Source organism: Salvia splendens, chromosome 18, assembly GCF_004379255.2.
Source record: "Salvia splendens isolate huo1 chromosome 18, SspV2, whole genome shotgun sequence".
In the NCBI taxonomy this organism is placed as follows: Eukaryota; Viridiplantae; Streptophyta; class Magnoliopsida; order Lamiales; family Lamiaceae; genus Salvia; species Salvia splendens.
The window spans coordinates 20695196-20717360 of NC_056049.1; the positions used below are offsets into that span (position 1 = coordinate 20695196).

General features: G+C 41.0%; 3 protein-coding genes across 4 annotated transcripts; 1 reads left to right on the forward strand and 2 right to left on the reverse strand.

The window, feature by feature from the left end:
- Positions 1-454: 454 nt before the first annotated feature.
- On the forward strand, positions 455-3238 carry LOC121775816 (zinc finger protein WIP2-like). The gene is made up of 2 exons (XM_042172883.1): positions 455-1095; positions 2706-3238. The coding sequence occupies exons 1-2, from the start codon at positions 655-657 to the stop codon at positions 3147-3149; spliced, it is 885 nt and encodes a 294-aa protein (XP_042028817.1). The 5' UTR covers positions 455-654; the 3' UTR covers positions 3150-3238.
- An 8044-nt stretch (positions 3239-11282) lies between these two features.
- LOC121776891 lies at positions 11283-11738 on the reverse strand. The gene has a single exon (XM_042174041.1). It carries the CDS (start codon positions 11736-11738, stop codon positions 11283-11285), a length of 456 nt encoding a protein of 151 aa, XP_042029975.1.
- A 4220-nt stretch (positions 11739-15958) lies between these two features.
- LOC121777761 (glucan endo-1,3-beta-glucosidase 4-like) lies at positions 15959-19913 on the reverse strand. Of its 2 annotated transcripts, none has more exons than XM_042175114.1 (5): positions 19836-19913; positions 18362-18621; positions 16655-17902; positions 16292-16319; positions 15959-16188 (listed from the first exon to the last, which is right to left on the reverse strand). In XM_042175114.1, exons 2-5 carry the CDS (start codon positions 18423-18425, stop codon positions 16035-16037), a joined length of 1494 nt encoding a protein of 497 aa, XP_042031048.1. In that variant the 5' UTR covers positions 18426-18621; positions 19836-19913; the 3' UTR covers positions 15959-16034. The 2 variants fall into 2 exon arrangements, with proteins under 2 accessions (XP_042031048.1, XP_042031047.1); XM_042175113.1 differs by having other exon boundaries at positions 19734-19902.
- Positions 19914-22165: the final 2252 nt, after the last annotated feature.

The following is a 22165-nucleotide window of genomic DNA, read 5'->3' on the forward strand; positions in this document are numbered from 1 at the left end:
TTCACATTACTTGCAAGGTAGTGATGTATGATCATGTTAATTAAGAATTAATGATAATTTTCACAATGTATATAGAATTAATTTCTTTAATGAATAGTAATTGATAAAAAAAATTGGGTATTCATTATGGATAACTACCAATTTATCAATGTATATGAATGAAGCTACAGTTCTTTTTAACCAACCAAGGTGCAAAAATAAAGTACTCCTAAAAGAAAACAAAAGATATGGACTTTATGCTTGCTCTGGAGTAGTATGGAGCATACCTTGCACAAAGCTAAATTTCAAAACACATTACACTGTTGACCTGTCATGAAAAAAATCTTTCAAGTCACCAAAACTATAGAAAAATATGTTGTTTTTGAAAAAAGGTGAGGTAAAAGTCATATACTGAATTAACTTGCTCCTTTTACTCACTCATTCCCCACTCCTAATTGTCTGTATTTTTCTTTATTTTGCAGGGTACAAATTTCTTGATTTTCCAAACTCTAGAGGATGATTACTCCCTTCCTCCATTGCCAAAGCTCTCTCCTATGCAGTGTATATATATAGACACACACTCACCACCTCTAGCTGTGTCAGCTAATCCCTGCAGCACCCTTATGAATTAATCAACTCAAGAGAAATTCCCTTCAATTCCACCCTACTCTAATTATGACTGAACCTTACTACAATTTCTGGTTCAACTTCAGTTCCCCTCTCCACTCAGATTACTATTCCTCCTCCACTTCTCCTTCTCCTTCTTCTTCTTCTTCAAACCCTCATACCACCAATCTTGCATCCTCATCTTCATCACCAGAAGCCCTCCCTCTCCTCAACACCCTCAACTCCTCACAAGAATCATGCAATCTTCACCCCATCAAGCCCGAGAAACATTTCAATTTCGACCAAAGTGTGACGGTAGCCCTACAGCTAGGGCTCCCTAGCCCTAATTCTGGAGAAGCTCCGGAGAAAGACATACTCTCAGGGCTGCCCTTGAATGGGCTAAACACGGGGCAGTACTGGATTCCCACCCCTTCCCAAATCCTCATCGGTCCTACACAGTTTTCATGTCACCTTTGTTGCAAGACTTTTAACAGATACAACAATCTCCAGGTATAAAACCCTCTTTATGGCTTTTATTTTTATGGCATGTGTCTGTTGAGAGGAGAGAGAGAGAAGAGAGATAGTGGGATATGTTTGTTTTAAGCTAATTTTTGATTGCTCACATGATCTATCTTTTCTTGATTTGATACATCTTATGAAGTGTGCCCTTTTTTAGCTAAAAAAAACTGTCTATTTGTTGGCTGTATGATTTTGGGATTAGTTCATGAAATATCTCTAACTTGTTTTGAAGTTTTGGTATTGTGAAATTAATCAAAAACAACATGAAATTCCCATTGGGGGTGAAATTTTTCTTGCTTTCTCTCTTTGAGATATTATTAGGGCAGCTTGTTTTATTACTCTTCTTGTCAAGGAAAGGAAAAGTTAGTTTGAGATCCAATCAACAGTCTCTTGTGTCAATCAGTCTCATATGTTTGTCTTTTCAATCAAATCTTGAAAGCAAAGCTAAAAACTTCTCTGAGTTGAAATAAGTTACACCTTAATCCAATTTTTTACTTCACATTTGATGGATCTGTTAATTTAATAGTGCATTTAATATAGTACAACCAAACTAGGTATATCAGATTTCTTCCTTTTTACCAGTTCTTGTTGTAGCTAGTCCTATAATATCTTAATACTCTATCTTTCTCTCATTAATTCATTTTGGTTTTTCCATTTTGAAACTGGGAGATGGGCGGGGCCTGAGCTTAAATGTGTTGAACCTTTGAAATATGTGCATGAACACTGTTATCTCAGCCAAAAATCATGTGAGGTTGAAAATAAACACTGACAATTTGCAAAGGTAATAGTTGTTTCAGGTATAGGTTTCTATCTGTTGTTCAACTGCAAAATGTATAGATCCACTGCTCTTACTGCATGAAAACTCCTAATTAATGTCTGCTCTTCCAATTAATTCAAGAAATCGAGGAAGGAATATATTTTCTATAACGTTTAGAGTTAGTGTGTATCTTTGGGTTGCTCTTGAAATATTTTATAAACATACCATTATTTGTATTACAAGTTGAATAATTAACTTTGGCATTTCATTTTTGGAGCAATATTATCTCGGATTCTTGTTTTTTATTTTCTGAAAAAAATAACCAAGATTGGGTTTGAACTGACTAATTTGGCTAGGTTTGAATTCTTGATTCCCCAATATGCCTTATTTCCATAATATTTTCAGATTTAGGGCGGTGTAATATGATTCTTTTTCATCCTAAATATTGATAGAAAAAAGTAAGAATCATAGCTAGGTCAAAGTGGATGAGCTCATATTTAATTTTCCTATTACCATACAACGTGAGTTTTGGTATAGAAAATTTCTCCAATCATACATCAAATTCAAACCCATTTTTGGATTTTTCTATGGAACAATACTAAATATGATGTTACTGCAAAAATTTTATGAGAAAAAAACTCAAAAATGTTGTAAAATTTGAATTTGGTGTAACTGGTTGGAGTAAAACTATTTTTTAATATGACATAGACTTAAAATTGGGTTTGAGTTTGGTGTAAGTGGTCGGAGATGGACTAAATCCCTAATTCTAATTTCACAATTAATAGAGCCATAATTTGTAATAGAGGATTCCAACTACAAACTAATGTATCTCTCTCTTGATCAGATGCACATGTGGGGCCACGGATCGCAGTACAGAAAGGGTCCGGAGTCCCTACGAGGCACGCAGCCGACAGCGATGCTGCGGCTGCCGTGCTACTGCTGCGCAGCGGGGTGCAAGCACAACGTGGAGCACCCGTGCGCGCGGCCCCTGAAGGACTTCCGGACCCTCCAAACGCACTACAAGCGGAAGCACGGGGCGAAGCCCTTCATGTGCTGGAAGTGCGCCAAGGCCTTCGCCGTGAAGGGCGACTGGCGCACGCACGAGAAGAACTGCGGCAAGATCTGGTACTGCTTCTGCGGCTCCGACTTCAAGCACAAGAGGTCGCTCAAGGATCACACCAAGGCCTTCGGCCGCGGCCATGGCGTTGCCGCCGACGACGAGGATGACTCCTCCTCCGAGATTGAGCAGGCTGGGGATGATCAATCTTCTCCCAACACCCACTTTTAGTTTTTTTTTTATTAATTTTAATTGTTGTGTGTTTAAAGGTTTTCTGTTTAAATAAGATTATAAGAAATGTGCTGCGTTTTTTAGGTTTACGTTTTCTCTTCTTTTTCCTCTTATTATTAGTCCTACTAATTAGAGCATCTCCATTAAGACTGGACATCAAATAGCTCTCACATAGCCTTCACACTGCCACATCATCAGCACTACAATTCTCCTGCCACATCAGCTTGCCACATCAACTGGACATCAAATAACCCTCACATAGCCTTCACACTACCTATCCACATCACTAATAATAATTATATAATTTAATTTACACTCGTATCAACATACGAAATTTAATTTACGAGACAAATACGGAAAATTCGAATAATAATATTAAAACTTAAAAAGTACATTAATTTTAAAAAAAAGTACAATAATTTTTAAAAAAGTACAAAAATTAAAAAGTACATTAATTTAAAAAAGTAAAACAAAATCACTCCTCGCCGCCGTCCTCGTCTCCGTCGTCGCCCAGCGCTTCTTCACCGTCATCGCTGCCGCCTCCGTCGCCACCTACGCCGCGGCTATTCCCGCCGGTGTCCCTCCTCATCGCCTCCAATTCTTCACGCTGGCTCTGGAGCAATACACGAAGAAAATCCTTCACCTCGGGGTCCACCGCCGCTTGGAAGTCGGCTAAGGTCTTCACCATTTGAGCGCGCGTTTGTTGGCGAGCGAAGAATTTGAGCTCCTCGGTAGACCTGCCGAGGGGGGATGTCGAATGGACCCCCTGGGAACTCGGGGTGCCCCCCTCGCAACCTATTGCGCCCGCCTTTGGCCAACCGGGCGAGGTCGGCGACCGAACGAACGAGGAGTCGGGACCTCCTGGGCCGTCTCGGGGAGGTCTGTCGAACCACCGCTGCTGCCGCTATAATCTCCGGTATAGTTCAGTTTCTGCCTCTTCGGCCAGCCAGCGTCGACGCCTGCCCGGAATTTCTCCGACTCGTTGAGCACAACGTAGCAGTTCCAGTAGGTGAACTCATAGTACTTCTTCTGCGGATCGGGGTAGGCTCTCTCCGCAATCCTCCTGCAGTCTTCCTCTGTTTGGCCACTGGTCTGCATGCGGAGGGCGTTGGCGTACAAACCCGAAAATCGAGAGACGCCAGACCTGATTCGGTCCCAGCACTTCCGGACCTCCTCCCCGTGCACGGTCTCCCTTCAGGGCAAAATGCCCTGTAGGCTGCGGCTATCTTGGCCCACAAGTTGACGATCCTCTGGTTGTTCGAAACGAGAGGATCGTCGCAGACACTCACCCACGCCTTGGCAACCGCAACATTCTCCGCGTCCATCCACTTTCTCCGGCCCCGGATTTCGGCCTCCGGCTGCGACGACTCGCCGACTTTCTTGGCCTTGCCCTTCTTCTTACCCCGCCCTACTCCCTGGCTTTGAATGAGAGTTTCCGGAACCTCGTTCATATCAAAACCCAAGTCCGCTAAGGAGAAGGTCTCCGTATACTGTGCATCCGTTGGGGTCGATGTGTGCGAAGAACCGGTGGAAAAATCAAAAGTCGGCCGATAGGCGTTGTCCCCCCCGTGCGTCCCCTGCGCCGGGGGAATCATCTGCTGCGCCGGTGGAATCATCTGCTGCGCCGGTGGCTGCATCCCGGGTGCCCACCCCGGCATCATCTGCATAGGGGGCTGCATGCCGGGTGCCCACCCTGGCATCATCTGCTGCCACGGGTACATGTTGTAGTACCCGGTCATCGGAGGCCAACCACCTCCCCCAGGAGCCGGGGAAGTATGGGACCCTACCCCGGGAGTCGGGGGCGTCTGAGACCCTACACCGGGAGGCGGGGGAGTCTGAGACCATCCCCCGGGAGTCACTGGAGTACCTTCGTAGTTGTTCTCCATTGCTCGTTATTGATCTTGAACAGAAAGTAAGGTAGAGAGAGTACTCGTTAAAACAAGTGGTGCGAATGTAAATGACGTTCAAAACGCATATATATAGTGTTTTCAAAAGGAAAAAAAATAAAAAATAAAATCTGACGCCGGTTTGACGCCGATCCGGGACCCACAATGGTGCCGTGAGGATCGGCGTCGGAACCGGCGTCATCGCGCGAATCGGCATGGCCACGCCGATTTCGCTGACGCCGGTTCCAATGGTTCTGCGTCAGAACCGGCGTCGGCAAAAAATCGGCGTCGCGATTTTGACGCCGTTACTGGAGATGCTCTTAGGCTCTTCCTCATCTCTACAGTTGTGAAATTAATTGTAAATGACATGCATTGCTGTTTGTGTTATAGTAGTTGGTGTACTGTATCAGGGTTTTTATTATTCCCATTGATTTTCCCTTTTATGGTATTATAGTATAAAAAACCGAATATTTTATAAATAATACTCCCTCCGTCCCATTAAATATGCAACATTTGCTTTTCGGCACGAGATTTTATGTAGTGTTGTTTTGTGAGTTAATGAAGAGAGAAGAAAAAGTAGAGAGAGTATTGTTTCTATTTTTAGAAACGTTTCATTTTTAATGGGACAGACCAAAATGGGAAAACGTTTCATTTCTAATGGGACAGAGGGAGTATTAAGCAAATCATGTAATCATAAGTGTTAACAGGCCGAACTGGAGAACCACTTTTAGTGAAAATTTAAAATTAAGTTGGGAACTAAAAACGTCGAATTTTTTAACAGGATCGGAATAACACTTAGGGGCTGTTTGGTAGCTATATTACGCCTAGATAAGAGATTAGTCTAGGTTTATTTGTGTATTTGGTAGTTATTTTACCAAACTTAATAGCCCGTGTTTTATATCCAGCCCGCACAAAGCCCACTGAAAATCCTATGTTTCACTCATACTTATAACTACCCAAAATCCTATGTTATTTATCATTGAAGCATAGTTAATTTTAGCAAAATACAATTTTACCCATCAAAATTTCTAACCATAAACCAAAATATGTGTTGGTTTTACTTATGTTGTTGTATTGAAAGACATCATTTTTCTATTAAATCATGTTATGATTTTTGTTGATGTCAATTTGTTGTTCTCACTTTATTTTCATTATATTATATTCTAATTATAATTACGTAATACTTGAAGGCAATTGCTTTTTTAAAAACAAAAGTATACGATTTTGTTCAATCCACAAACGCTTTAAACTTCAAAAAATTTGAACGTACAAAATTTGGCACTTGATAAAATATTTTCATATAGAATTTGTCCAAAATAATCAATGCTTATTCATAAAATTTGACCAAAATAATCAATGCTTACAAAAATAGAATATCAAAATAAAATACGTTTTTTTTTAGAATAAATATACGTTTTTTGATAAGTAAGGAGTTTAGCCTAAAAATATGCTATTTTTTGTAAGGAGTTTAGTTTGAAAAGATGCTAGTTTTTGTAAGGAGAATAGTTTAGTAATTAACTAAAATTAATGAGGATAATTTTGTCAATCATAATTTTAATCCTTAGCTTGTGACTTATTGTACCAAATACTACAATAAGATAACTCACAATTATCTTAGGCCATCCGCAATGGGGTGGACGATGGCACGCCCGATGGCGCGCATCGTCCGCGCCCGCATCGTCCGCCCCATTGCGGGTGCGTGACATAGGCCGCAGACGATCATCGCGCCCTATACTAAGGGCACGGAGTATAGCGCGGACGATGGGCATCGTCCGCGCCATCATCCGCCCCATTGCAGCCTACGCAGACGATGGCCGCGGACGATAGGCCATCGTCCGCGCCATCGTCCGGCCCACTGTGGGCTACGCGGACGATCGATGCGGACGATGGCACGCGGTTTCGTTTTTTTATAAATAGAGTTCATTTGTAATTTCATTTCACGATTTCACTTTCGAAACTTATTACATTTACATAATTACTACGAAATGGATTCAAGTCCCAATAGTCCTATGTTTAGCGGAGATGCGCGTTGGCCGGGTACAGAACCCGGCGAATATCGTTCGTTCGACGCTGACACCCAGTACGATCCCGATTTCAGTACGGAATCGTACGGGTTGTCTGATATGGAGCCGTTTCCAAACCGACCAAGCGCTCCCTCCCGCCGTGACGCCTCAGCAGCCGATCCCAAACCCGCCGCGACCGCTTTCGCCCCAGCCAAAAAGAAGCGGAACCGGCAGCGGGCACAGAAGTTGCCGCCTCCCGGAAATTGCGATGAGTACGCCCCCGGCCGTACGAACTACACCGACGACGAAACCCTCATTTTAGCCCGGTGTTGGGTAGATATATCGGAAGACCCGATTTTCACGAACAACCAGAGACAGGTCGCGTACTGGGAGCGCATCGCCGGCCTCTACAATGAGGCCAAGCCGCCGACCGCGTACAAGCGCAAACGTGAGCAACTCCGCAAGCACTGGGATCAAGTGAAGAAGCAAGTGAACTTGTACGCGGCGGAGTTCGAGAAGTTCACGCGGGCACAGGGGAGCGGTGAGAGCTTGAGCGACGTGCGCGCTAAAGCGCTGTTGTCGTACCGGTCGATGTACGGCGACTTCAAGCACGAGGCTATCTGGGCACTCTTGAGGGACAAGCAGAAGTTCCAATGTGGAATTCTGCACACTGGTGCGCCGAAGAGGATGAAGACCACCGAAGCTGGTGATTATACGAGCAGCGGCAGCGGCAATCACCCAGTTGTCCTCAACCGAAAGTACGTGGATGAAGGGAGTTCCGGCACAATGGTGTCCTCCCGGCGTCAAGGCTGCGAAGGCCAAGGGGAAGGCTGCCGCGACCTCATCCTCGACCACTGCAAACCCATCTCCATTCCCGGAAACGCTCCCGACCCAGATGGCCACCGGGTTTGAGTCGTTGGCAACAGCGTCGATGGCGAAGACGTTATTGCAGACGCACAAGGCCCTCAAGAAGTGTACCGACCCTGACGAAGCCGAATATCTCCGGGTGTTAATCGATGAGCTGCGTCGGAAGTTGGGAATTGCACCGACTTAGTTGTTTTTTTTGTAAGTTGAATGGTGTAACTTTTTTTTTTATTAATGCGTCGTCATATGTTATTTAGACGTTTTTATTTACTCGTTACTTATTATTTGAAAACATTTAAATTAATTAAACAAAACAATAAAATGATGATGTGGCGCGCCTTAGGGCGCCCCACTGCAGGTGGGGGGGAAGGAGGATAAAACTGATGACGTGGCGCGCCATAGGGCGCCCCACTGCTGATGCCCTTAATCTACCAAACACCCAATATATGTAAATTAACTAATCGAAACTATAATAACTATCATAATGGTATCATGTCTAGTCTAAACATTACATAGTTACCGAACGAGCCCTTAAAGTAAATTCCACTCATGAATATGGTTCATTTTCAATTTCTGGTTTTATTTTCAATTTTATTCAAATGGGGTACTAGATATAAGGAAACTTTTTGCATGATTTTTTTAATAGTAATTGTAGATACTTGAAAAATGGTTCAGAATTATCTTTAAATTATACTCCCTCCGTCCGTGATTAAATGTCCCATATTTGACCGGTACGAGTTTTAAGAAATTATTTGACTTTATATAGTAAAGTGGGTAGAAAAGTTAGTGGAATATGAGGCCTACTTTTATATATTGGTTTTATAATAAAATGTGAATGAAATTGGTTAGTGGAATGTAAGGTCCACTTAACAAATATAGTAAAAGTGAAGTAGGATATTTATTGGCGGATGGACGAAAAAAGAAAAAAGGGATATTGGCCCTTAATATCATGTAACTTTCAAAAAGTTGGGTTTTTCCCACGAACTCTAAACTTGGCAAATAATATCACGAACTTTACCCGAGTTTGTTATTTCCCACTAACGAAAAAATTTCGGCTATATTAATGGATTGAAGAATAATTTTGGAGGGTGTACTTCAAGAAAAACTATCCTCAATGGTTGAAGAACTTGAAGCTCTCAAAGTTGTTGTCGATAAATTAGGGAAAAAAATACTCCCTCCATCCCATAGTAGATGTCACACTTCCCTTTTTAGTTTGTCCCACAAAAGATGTCACATTTCCTCTTTTGGAAAAAGATTCCTCTCACATCAATTATAAAATTATATTTTCGCTCACCACTTAACACATAAAATAGCATCTCCTAAAATCTCGTGTCATCTCTCAAGTGTGCCATCTTCTTTGGGACGGAGGGAGTACGTATTATAATATTATTCGCCATATATTTTCGTTACTGGGAAATAACAAACTCAGGTAATGTTCATGATATTATTTGTTAATTTTAAAGTTTGTTACGAACTCAATTCCCACATCGGTTGTGAGAATAACTGGTATAGAATATTTAGACTAAATGAGCTATTTCTCCTAATAGGCTAGTCTTTTGGGGTGAGTTCTCTTGTTTGGTATGTATCAATTGGTGTTTTCATTGAGAGCCCAAACGGCTCGGAGTGGTGGCCGAGCAACGAACTCGCCGTGAGCAACAAGTACATTTGGGGCCGAATCGGAGTGGTGGCCGGGCAAAGAATCTGCCGTGACCAACGTGGTCGTGATTGATACGCTCGGATTTTGCACTGTTTTAAAGCCATTATTTGGTTCATTTTGAGTGTCAAAGTTGTATTACATATCCATTATTTGGATATTTTATCCATTTTGGTATTTTGACATGTTTTGTGAGAAATGTGCAAAATAAAGCAAAAAAAGATCATAAAAAGGTCAAAATTCGGAAGTTGGAACTGAAGCGCAACCCAGCGGCCCACTGTACCCAATGCAGCGGTCGCTACAACCATTCCAGAGAGTTCTGGAGCTGTCCAGCGGCCTGCTGGGCGCATCCCAGTGCCCGCTGTGCCCGGTCGTACTCGACAGCCTGTGTTCAAACTCATTTTGTCGGCAATTCTGAAGTTCTATCAGGGCGTGCTATATACCATTTTCTTCGTCTTTGAAAGAGCTTCGCGTTGGTACTAAGATCATCTCAATCAGAGTTTTGTGGAGAAAGTTATAGCCATTCTATGAAGACTGCGCAATGCTGTCAAGTGCTGGAGGGAATTTAAAGAAAGAAAGAAATTTTTACCTTGTTAAACCAAATCTTTTCCTTAACCTATGGGGCACGAAAATTTCATCTTTCCTATTAGAGGACACCTTTTACCATGTTTAAACCTTTTTCAAGCCTACGTATACCCCATAACCTAATTCATAATATTCACTCATCCATAATCCCAAAAGGGGAGCCTCCAAGGCTCCTCCTTCTCCACTCCATATTTTAATTCTTCCATCATTCTTGGAGATTGAAGCAAGGAAAGAGGATCATGAAGACTTCAAGATTCATCCTTAGGTTTTGTTTGTTTATTTCATGTCTCGTACTTTAATTATTGTTTTAGTTCATCTGTCTATGGATTGCCAAACAATAGAATTTTGAGGTTTGATAGTAATTGACTTTTATGTAGTTCTTTTTATGTTTAATGTTCAGGAGTCGTTTTCACTTGATTTTCCTGGAGCTTTTGTTCGACTAATTGGTCGTTACTTTGATTATTGTCAATCTTTGATTAGTGATAGCTTTGATTGGTTTATCTTATATGTTTATACAATAATTGTGACATGAGTATTGATGCATGATAGGGAGAAATCGTGGTAAAACTTGAGTCAGATGAACGTAGAACTAATTAGAATAATTAAATAGTTAGTGAAATCATTATCCTTGAAATTCCTCTATTTGCCTAATTCTATCTTTCTAGTTTTGTTTCTTTATTCATTTATGTTTTTATATCCAAAACTTTGTTTCTCTAAATAGTATATGACGCTTAATATATGATAGCCAGTTGTAATTCTATTCCCCGTGTTCGATATCTAGGTACTGACCTTTAGCTGTGCTATTTCTACCTTGTATACTTTTTTTAAAATCAGAAACGCCCTTTATGGGCGGGGGGTTTAGGCAGACCCCCAACCCGTAAATAAAATCAAAATGTAATGTTCCAAAAACATGATCGTAGCCCAAAAGTGACTAAGATCTAAACAAAAACATGAAGGTGCAAAATAGGGGTCCCACAAGTCGGGATCCTCCATTCTATCAAGTGGAAAAAGGATGACTAAATACAAAAGGGAGAAACGAAAAAAGATCAAAACTAACCATCAGAAGAGCTAGCTCAACCCACATCTCTACGTCGGAAGCGAAAGTTAGGATATCCCAGCTGGTCCATCCTAACTAGCGCCTTCAGGTACCGAGGCGCATAGATTGGATCAAAATATGTAAGGGCAGGGGTCTGGACCCCCTACCTGCCAGGAAATCAGCGACCATGTTTCCTTCTCTGTAGATGTGTGAGAATCGAACATGCCCCTGAGCTGTCATGCTCTGGATCAAAGCCATATGGTGTCTAAAATCCGCGAAGCCAAAGTGTCTAGATGACAACAAACTAACCAGAGTCGCTGAGTCCAGCTCTATCCAAATGTGAGTAGAAAGCTCCATGGCCATCTCCAAACCCCGAATCAGAGCCAAAAGCTCCGCTTCAAAGCTCGATGATGCAGCTATCGGAGCACAAAAAGCCCGCAGAAGGCCTCCATCAGACCCACGAACCAATCCTCCCTCCCCCGCCGCCAGTGTCGATGTAGAGAAGGCACCGTTTGTGTTCAGCTTCACCCAAGGTGCATCAGGGGGATGCCATAGGACCATGAGCGACCGCAGAACGCACTATCACATGTAGATGATGAGTGACCTGCCAAATAACATGTGAATGACGAAAAGGGTGACTGTCATGCTTACCGTCGTTCCTCTCCGTCCAAAGAAACCAAGCAATCAAACAGGGAACAAGAAAACTAATGTGCATGGCGGGAGCCCTCTGGAAAGAGGACCTCCGCCATGCACATTAGTTTTCGTGTTCCCTGTTTGATTGCTTAGTTTCTTTAGACGGAGAGGAACGGCTGTAAGCATGGCGGTCGCCCTTTTCGTCATTCACATGTTATTTGGCAGGTCACTCATCATCTGCATGTGCTAGTTCTGGCCGGCAGGATCACCTCTTGCAAGTAGTTGTAGTGCTAAAAAATAGTGCATCAGTGACCAACGAGAACTCGGAGTGGTGGTCTGGCAAAGAACCAGCCGTGACCAACGTGGCCGCGACCAACGGGGACGTTGGCCCTTAAAGGAGGATCGAATGTTACGGACTCAATTCCCACATCGGTTCTGAGAACAACTGATGTGGGGTATATGGACTAAATGAGCTCTCTCTCTTAATATGCTAGCTAGTCTTTTGGAATGAGTTCTCCTATTTGGTTTGTATCAAAGTTCGTGGGAAAAACTCAACTTTTTTAAAGTTCCGTGATATTAGAGGCCAATATCCCAAGGAAAAATGAGATATTTAATGGCGAGAATTTTGAGAACTATTTAATAATAGTACAAAATATATCAGTTGGTAATACAAAACATATTAATTTCTAGGATTGATATATTTTATGTTGCCACTCCCTACATATTTTACTTATGTATGCAGTAAAACTCCATATATGATCGAAGACTTTATATAAGCATCAACTTTACATGGAGTAATATAAAATAACAGTTCTCGGCTGAGACAATATACATTGAATAAAACCGTTGAAAGATTAAGTCTATAACTCGCAAAGCATAAGAAGTATTGAGCAATCTCTGTCGAGGCATAACCCAAAAGGAAAAGTCAAAAATAGAGAAGGGTCAAACCTTAAAATGGTGCTCGAAGTCAGGGACGGAGCCGAGCAGAGAAGATGGGTTGACTGGGCTAGAAGAAAAGACCCGGTAGGGTGGTGTGGCACCGCACAAGGGCTCAACCACCCGACCTACTGAGAAGCGCCAGGAGGTCTAAAGGGTTGGACTTGCCCAGGGGCGGACGTAGATAATTATTTTGGTAGAGGCTATATTTTCTAAAATCTGAGTTCATAATTTTAAGACAATAATTATCATATGCTTGATTGAGATGGTAAGGGCTTTTGCACAATAATTTTATATATTAATTAAATAAAATTAAAAAAATATCAATAGGGGCTTAAGCCCCTTGTAGCTTGTACATAGTGACCCGACCGCGTGGCGCTTGTGCACTTAGCCACCCCACCGGGTGGCGCGGGCGTCATTCAGCAGAGAGTCGGACCCCACCGTGTGACTCATCTTCCAATAGCCACCGACTGGGTGGGATGCACATGGGCATTATTCTTTTGGGAATGGATCCCCTGCTGTGGAGGGGTGCACAGCAGGGGATGCTGCTCCTCACACCCCTAATATTTTATAAAAAAATATTTTTTTTTAAAATTTAATTAAATTAATAAAATAATGGTGATGTGAGAAACAGCATCCCCTGCTGTGCACCCCTCCACAGCAGGGGATCCATTCCCTATTCTTTTTCCTCATTTTTAGTCTTTTCACCTTTTTTGTATAAATAACAATTTGGGGATTCATTCTCCTTAGCTCGTAACATTTTAAAAAACCTTTTTTTTGTGTTTGTGTCCTGCACTAGAGAACATTTACTTAAATTCATTTTTTGTGGTTGCTTCTTTAGTAAATGTATGTTTGCTATTTTCCTGAGATATATAGGAAATTGAAGAGAAATCTATGTCAAGATTATAGCCTTTTGCCACCAGTCGTGTCTTGTATCTTTCGATCGAGCCATCTGGTGTTCATTTGACAGTAATGACCCATTTTGGCGCACAAAGCAATTCACATGCTGCCACGGCTAACCATCCATTTCGTTTTCATTGCATCTCCCCAATGTCTATGTTTCATAGCATTGATCCGCACATAATTTAGACGTTTTAGAAGTTAGATTTGACATGATTTTATTGATTTTAGCATATCATTGTATATATTCATACCAATGATTGTTTGGTCATTCAGTTGAGTTTTCATATTTCTGAGAATAGAAAACAAAATGGAAGCATTGAGGTTACAGAATAAATAAATATCACTGGATTTGATCAACCTCTAAAGTCTACAGACTCCACACCAATTCCTAACAAGTTCATTGTTAAGGACGTTTCCCTTAACAAGCACCGGCGGCGAGTTTCGCTCGGCGGTGGAGATAAATTTCCGGCGGCCAATAGGCTCGGCGGACGATTGCAGAGTTTCTGTGCGCGGGAGTCGCTTCCGTCGGGCAGATAACTCGGCGATTGATAGAATACTCCGGAGTCCAATTAGGATCGGCGGAGGGAATCCAAAATTAGGATTGGAAAACACACGCTATATTTGTGAGAGAAAATATTTCATTAATTGATTGAATGAATAAAAAAGATAACAGTCTATCCTATTTATAATGCTACTGACTTAATGAACAAGAAAACAAAGATATAGAAAAAGATATGCTAAATCCCTATAATATCTAAACTAATAGAGGTTCGTATCAACTCCCCCACGGTTAAAATCCACCTTGTCCTCAAGGTGGGAACCACGAAGCAAAAAGGAGAGCTGAAAGCAGAAGCTTCGGCGAGGCAACTCCTCCTGGATCAAACACACACCGAACAGTTGAACGTCTCCCTTCTTCACTTCCATAAAAAATCAACAAAGGAGACCCAACTTTGGCGGAAAAATTCCTTGCCAAATCGAAAAGCTTGTCCACGCCTCCCAGAATGCCCAAGCATGGCATGTCATTACTCGGAGGGATCAACCTTGCATCTTTGTCGAGCGATGTTGATCGATGATTCATACTTGGAACATCACCGACATTCAAATCCACATTGACACAAGCAATTACGGGCAATTCGGTGTAAGCACCATCTCCTTTCTTGCCCAAACAATTTCCAATAACATTTTGGGATGACACTTGAACAACATTGAGTGAGGCGATTATCTTCTCCACTTCACCAATAGAACCTTCCTCCTCTTTATCTTCTAGCAATGTCTCCTCCTTTTCACCAATCTTCTCATCAGATACCCCAACGAGCACTTGCGGTGGCTCATTGTCGTTCTTGACAATCCCTTTGTTCTTGAGGAACTCTCCAGGGGACTCGTTGTTTGGAACATCAAGATGAGCGCCATCATTGTGAACATCGGTAATGTCATTGAGAACATCATCACCGAATACTATCGTGGGAGTATTATCAGTTTTCTCTTCGGTTAAATTCTCATCTTGAATGTTCTCCTCAAACTCATCCCCATCATCCGCATAACAGAGAATGCGTTGTTTACACACATGTCCCATCACCCATTTCTCGGGACAGTGCCAGCAGAGACCCAACCTGGACCTTTCTGACTTCTCCGCCTGGGAGACCCGTATTAGAGGCAGGCGTGGCTGCTCCGGAGTTTGACTGGTCACACGTGCGGTCTGACTGTACAGGTCTTGCATTGGCTTTTCGGTGGAGTAGCGGGGCTGGTGGGAGGCGGGCTGGACTCGCGCTCTCACCTCCTCCCGAGGGCGAGGTCGGTCCCAGCACGTCTCCGAGCGTCGGGGCCGGTCAACGGTCCGGTAGCCGCGGTCCTGCTGTTGCGCCGGTGGGTCCCAACAGGTAGGTCGGCGCTTGGGCGGTGATGGCGAGTACATATCTAGCTCGTAGGATGAAGAATGTTGATATGCAGTGGTCCGACGGATCCATGGTGGGTCCCAGCAAGTGGGCTGTCGGGTGTGGCAAGGGTGAAACGGCTGCACGAGTTGAGGGAAATTGTATTTACGATGGCAATAGCTGGCGTAGTCGTATGACATGTCGACGGACTGAATCGTGGTTGTGGTAGAAATGGTGGTGATTTATTTGGGGATATGGATGAACGCAGACGGAGGATGCTGAGCTCTCAATGAAAGCACCAGTTGTTAAGGACGTTTCCCTTAACAAGCACCGGCGGCGAGTTTCGCTCGGCGGTGGAGATAAATTTCCGGCGGCCAATAGGCTCGGCGGACGATTGCAATATATGCAATGATACAATTCTTGCTCTGACATATACAGTTTCTCAAATGGGTGCTATAAAATCAACACAACATAGACACCATTTCTGCAAAATATGGATAGAATCTGAGAGTGTCTACAAAAAGCTTCTCAAATTCACATGGACCAAACACACAGTGGCAGCAACTATTGTGCCAAAATGAAGGATGGCGACTGTCCTTGCGCTCTCCGAGGACGGCCCTACTGGTCCGAGTGCCGGAGGTGGAAACGCCCCACCCGAAGAGTTCGAACTGCAGCCATTTAATACATATCAGTAAACTATCATACACAAGACAGGGTTAATACTAACATAAAAAGCAGGCCTAGTAAAGAATACATCAATCCGAGTCTCACCTTCCTGTAAATCTACAAGATCCATAGCCTGCCACAAAAAACCGTACACACCGGGGTAGTTAGAATTTCCACGGAAGATAATAAATACGAACATAGAAATGCAAACAACAATATACACGACGTTTGGTCATGATCGAACCTAATTTGAGTTAGTTTCAGAACTAACAACTAGAATTCTCGTATCTTCCCTTTAAAAGGCCTTTTAGGATGAGAGCGTACTCTAAACTTATGTATTGAACCATAATCATTTACGAACCCAGCATGAGACACGACACAAATGTACACGAACAAGTTTCATGACCTGATAGATGAAGTAATCTGGATGATAGCAATAGGCTTCTAAGCTGATAAGGAAAAACTTACTAGGATCAACAGTAGTTATTGTGGCCGTGCCACCAAAATCACAAGTCCCGCCAGAGCCACGCATCTTTTGATAGTAGTCATTATACGCATAAGAAGCATGATTCTGCAACGTATCAGGGTTAAAGCAAGGCTGCCCTTTCTGAATCGCTGCACAATTAGCCTGGCCATTCCCGCAAGCCCAACTAAGCCCGTCTTGTAGTGACTTATCATCTGCACCTGGTCGAGCAATACAAAACGAGCTTGAAGAATTCGCACCGGTAATCTCTGAATTACCCAAAGCTAGGCTATACACAGAAGTGCCATTAGTGAAAAGTAGACCCCAGTTTCTCTCAGAAATCGGCCCCGCTCTTTTGTCTTCATTGAACAGTTCGTAGATGTACGTGTTGATAGGGACCGCTGGCTGGCTAGGCGGACCAGAATCGTTTGACACGCGCCTTATCAAATTATTGACATACAACTCAGCATTTGCTGAAGTAGCATCAGGTTCGATGCTACCACCAAACGACGGCCAGCCAGTTTCAGTGACAACGATAGGGATTCCTGAGAAGTTGAGATCCGCAATGGAGTTGTAAGTGGCATCGATCAAAGCATCAAACATGCTGTTATAGTGAAACAAGGTGTTCGGGTCGACAATTTGTTTGACAGGGGAGAGTGGCTTGAAAAGAGCATAGTCGAGAGGGAAAATGCCGTTGCTCTTCACATATTCGTAGTAAGGATAAGCATTCAACATGTAGAAGGACTTTGTGCTTCTCAAGAACTGAAGGATCTGAGTGATGGTAGAGTTCAACGACGCGTTGAAGGTGGCTGCAGAAGGAGGGAAAGAGCGAGAAATGACATCCATTGAATTTGGCGTCGAAACTTTAACTTGATAGTTGAGATTTGAAGCAACCAGAGCTTTGTGCAGGTTGCTCATGGCAGGAACTAGAATAGGCGCGGCATGTGGCAACGTAGTAAGCACCTCACTTCCGACAGCAATCGCTGTAATATTAGTTGAAGGAACATAAGCTGCAATGTTTTTAGTAACCCAAGCAGCTGCCGTTGAAGGCAATTCCCCAATTCCCAGGACTTCCTGGTTGGTAACGCTAACCATGACTTCGATGCCAGTGTTTGCAAGAGCATTCAGCATATGCGCATCAGCATCAAAGAGACGGACATGAGTTATTTGATGAGCTCTAAGCATGGCAACTATATCCGGTGCCGATGGCATGTTTGTAACAGCAGTCCCAATGTTGACACCCACAAACGCCCCTGCATTATACGATAAACCGTTCTTTAAAAATCCAACAGAAAATGGCAGTAAATTTTGTTATGTTAAACATTTATAATCAACAAAAGAAACTTAAAAATCTTAGTTTACAAGCATAAGAAACTGAGCCAGTCAAAGTGCAGGATCACATAATCTATTAACCATTATCGTATTCCATCCCTTGCCAGAGTCGTTGTTTGATTACGCAATTTCCACTAATATACTACATGTGTCACTTCCCTTATTCGAACCATACTTCTCTAGTATCATGGTTAAAGTTTTATTAATAGTGATCTCATCCGCCATCCCATAATCAAATCTCAATATTAGTTTGGTCTTATATTATCTTCAATTCATCACTCTAAGCTCAAATGAACACATACTAATAATTTGAGTCCATCCAGAGGGATTACGATACAGGTATCTATTTATCGAAGGATGCTTAAATTTCAAGAACTAACCGGTTACATTGGAGAAAAGTCCACAAAATAGCAGGACAGCATGAAGCCATATTTGGAACATCATCAGCTAGAACCAGGGTGCTTCAGCTCAATCTTCCTTCGACTGAAATGCTGAGCTTTGATAAAGTTGTTATTGGCAGTTGGAAACCAGTAAGTTTTACCCCTCAGAATACTAAATGTGTCGAAGAAACATAGGAAATAGGTCCGCTGCCTTGAATATTGTTCAAAAAATGGCCTCTGAGTGACAACAAGCAAACAACCTGCATCAATAATCTGAGAACTAAGTCCCCCATTGGCTTGTGAGAACAACATACCATGTATACACAGATCTACTCGCAAACAGTTCTAAATACACACCATGCACCTATAAATTTATAGTATCGGGCAAGAACAATTCCTTTGAATGGATACACAAGTATTCATGGTAGCAAGACACATCCGGGAAATCAGTGAACTTATGTATCACAATGGTATGTCCATCTTGAACTAACATACTACATAAATGCAAGGAAATGGACTGTAGAACATTAACACTAGCATATGTGAATCCAGAATTTGGCCCGAATGGGAGTCTGAGTGTTCAGCATCTTGAATATACTAATCCAAGTTAAATTATATGTATAAAAATATCTCAGAGAAGTTGCTATGAATGAGAATGTGCCTGAAAATCCAACTCCAGTTAATATCCAAAGAGATCCCAATCAAACAGATGCCAAGAGGAATGCATATGCCACGAATGTTTCTCAAGTGTGAAGAAAAAGAAAACCATCATCAGGCAAGAGGTCTGCTAAACACATACCCCAACATTAACAGCCCCATTCAATCTCATTATCCATACACAAACCTAATGCTAATTGAAAATCACAAATTGAAGATTAGTTCATCAGATGCTCAAACCTACACAATTATGTCCAAACTATCTAAGTTAAAGCTTGTTTCACAGATCTCAAACCCATATACAAGTTTGAAACTTTCCCAGGAAAGGTCTTAAATAAGTACACTACTATAGAAGACTACACAGAAATGTTGTTTTCCAGATCACAAGCTAACAAAGCAGGAACCAAGAAACTAAGAATAACAAAAACTAGAAGAAAATCCTGCCTTGAAGAAAAGCTGGGAGTGGTAGCAAAACCACATTATTATTAGCAGGGAATCTTTCTGAACAGGTCAAAAATTAAATCTTTATGCAATAATTTCACATGGGCAGTAAAAGCAAGTTGAAAATTACACGAGCCAAGCATAATCACAATGCACAAACAACACAACCCAAAGAAATGCACCCAAGAATCTTTAAAGAGCAGCATTGAAAGGGGAAAAATTAGCAGTAATTAGAGCAGAGAAACTTATGTGAAATAGGGCCAATTTCACATACAACAGAAAAGTTGTAAACTTGATTATGTGAGGTTATTGAAAGAGCAAAGGTTGGGGTAAGCTCAAGTGAAAAATTAGTCCAGTGAGAGAGTGAGATGGATACTCGGGAATATGGAATGTGAAATGAACCAGAGAAGTGGCCTCTAGAGACAGCGTGGAGCAAATAATAAACTTTATTTGCTGGTTTGTATTTGACCCTTGTCCGTTTCAAAGATTGTTTTTTTAAGAACGTTCATAAAAGGTAGTCATAATTATTGATTTCATTATTTCCATGTTTCATTATTAATTTATTTTGTCTATTTCATTATTTACAATTGCTTAAATATGGCAATTCCTAGGTTTATCTTGAGAGGAGCGAGTTAAAGGGAAAGGACAGCAACAACGCACTATAGTATAGTACTAATATTTTTAGAATTAAATATGGAAGATATAGGATGGAAATGATGATTAATTTTATTATTGGGAGAGATTGTGAAATTGATATGTGGAGTATATCGGATTGAAAATTCAAAATGCTCTGCTATAAGTTGTATGTTAAAGTTGCTAATCTTCATCAAAACACTTCTTTTTGTTCAATTTGTCTAAAATAACAGTAATAAATAAACGTGTCAATTTTATTTGCAAGATCAATTATCATATGAATATTTTTTACAAGTATTTTACACATACTTTTCACGAGCACCCCACGGTCACTTCTCATAGAAACTACATTCAAATTTGCTTATAGTACATGGGTAAAAATGTGTAAGAAATGTGTGAAATATTAAACAAAAATCATGCAGTTGAAATGCAAAACTTCTCAGTTCTCACTAAGCAAAGTTTTGTGATATCCAATCTTGGCCAGTTTCAGCCGGTTTTCTTGATCCATATATAAAACCAGTAAAAAATTCTTAGTTAAAAATGAAATTATAATGGAAATACAGAAGAATTTAGACCACAATCTAATATAGAAAGTGGGATCCAGAAAGATGCCACAAAATAAGGTACAACAAATAAAATTAAAATCACAGTATTCAACGTCACATTAAAAAAAAGTCGGAAGTACCAGCCATATTCATGTTTTTTTTTCAATAGATTTTGAATTGTTGTGACATAAATTTTTATTTTTTTAAAAGCTGGAATCTTTTTGATCTTCTTTTCGGAAAGGATATAGTCTGTATGTCTTCAAGGCTGAAATATTTTTTTTGGATGCGTTTTACCTTTTCCAAGTTATCCTTTATTATTACTATAAAATATTCTGGAAAAAAAATCTTGAAAGATACACTATTTATACTACTACTATTATTATTAGTAGTAATTAGTTTATTTTGCCTATTTGTGCTTCTGTCAGCTTGAAACTAATGAAGGTACCCGATTGATCGGAATTTTTAATTAGGCTACGATTCTAAAGTTAAAACACCGTATTTGTATTTATTGACATACATTACTATATTTAATATTAAATTGTGGTTGATTACTTGATTTATTGTTACTTAGGTTACATTTGGTATGCTTTATTATTGGATGGCCAATGAGCAGGGCTGGCCGGCTGGGTGCGAAATTTCTCATTTGTTCCCGATTTCTTCAATTATTGGACTCTTGATCATACTAACTTATCATTCGGATTAAGTTAAAAGCATGTTTGGTAGGGGTGATAACTCATCTAGGGATGGAATTCTATGAACAAAAATGAATGATAAGTTAAAAGCATGTTTGGTAGGGGTGATAACTCATCTAGGGATGGAATTCTATGAACAAAAATGAATGATAAGTTAAAAGCATGTTTGGTAGGGGTGATAACTAATCTGGGATGGAATTCTATGAACAAAAATGGTCATTTTGGTCATTTTTGTTCATAGAATTCCATCCTAGATGAGTTATCACCCTACCAAACATGTAATAAGTATGTTTAAATAAGTCGAAAGTGTCATTTCTCGAATTCGAAATCGTGTGAATAAGATTCAGATCTGAACTCGGGGCGGGCGATTGCATGAAATACAAATGATGATTCCACGTTAATTGTCAAGTTAATGATTTCGTTTGGGTGAAATCGAATGGAACCATAATTGGGGCATATAATAGTACCGCAACAAAATATTGACACATTTTCTATTACTTTTTATATAAAATCAATAGTTAATAATTCATCTGTTTCATGGTAGTTGGGTCATTTTTCTCATTTTGGGTTGTTCCATGGTAGTTAAGTTATTTCTATTTTAACAAAAAGTAACACATTTTCTTACTTTTATTTTATTCTCTTTATTTTTCCTTCTCTCCTACTTTATTATCTATTTATTTAATACACTATACATTTTTTCCTTTATTTTCATGCTGAAAAGAAATGACTTTACTACCGTAAAGGAGAAGGAGTACTACCTCCCTCTCCCTCTCCCTCTCCCTCCTGTCTTAAGCGAAACATTTCATTTAGCACAAAAATTAAGAAAAAAAATTGTA

What these genes read in the sequence shown, in the direction of transcription:
- LOC121775816 (XM_042172883.1), top strand. Translation starts at nt 655, where the DNA reads ATGACTGAACCTTACTACAATTTCTGGTTCAACTTCAGTTCCCCTCTC. An exon ending in ACAGATACAACAATCTCCAG is followed by an intron (nt 1,096 to 2,705) that starts GTATAAAACCCT and finishes TCTCTTGATCAG; the next exon opens with ATGCACATGTGGGGCCACGG.
- LOC121776891 (XM_042174041.1), bottom strand. Translation starts at nt 11,738, where the DNA reads ATGGTCCTATGGCATCCCCCTGATGCACCTTGGGTGAAGCTGAACACA.
- LOC121777761 (XM_042175114.1), bottom strand. Translation starts at nt 18,425, where the DNA reads ATGATGTTCCAAATATGGCTTCATGCTGTCCTGCTATTTTGTGGACTT. An exon ending in ACTTTTCTCCAATGTAACCG is followed by an intron (nt 17,903 to 18,361) that starts GTTAGTTCTTGA and finishes CGTATAATGCAG; the next exon opens with GGGCGTTTGTGGGTGTCAAC. An exon ending in TCTTGTAGATTTACAGGAAG is followed by an intron (nt 16,189 to 16,291) that starts GTGAGACTCGGA and finishes AAATGGCTGCAG; the next exon opens with TTCGAACTCTTCGGGTGGGG.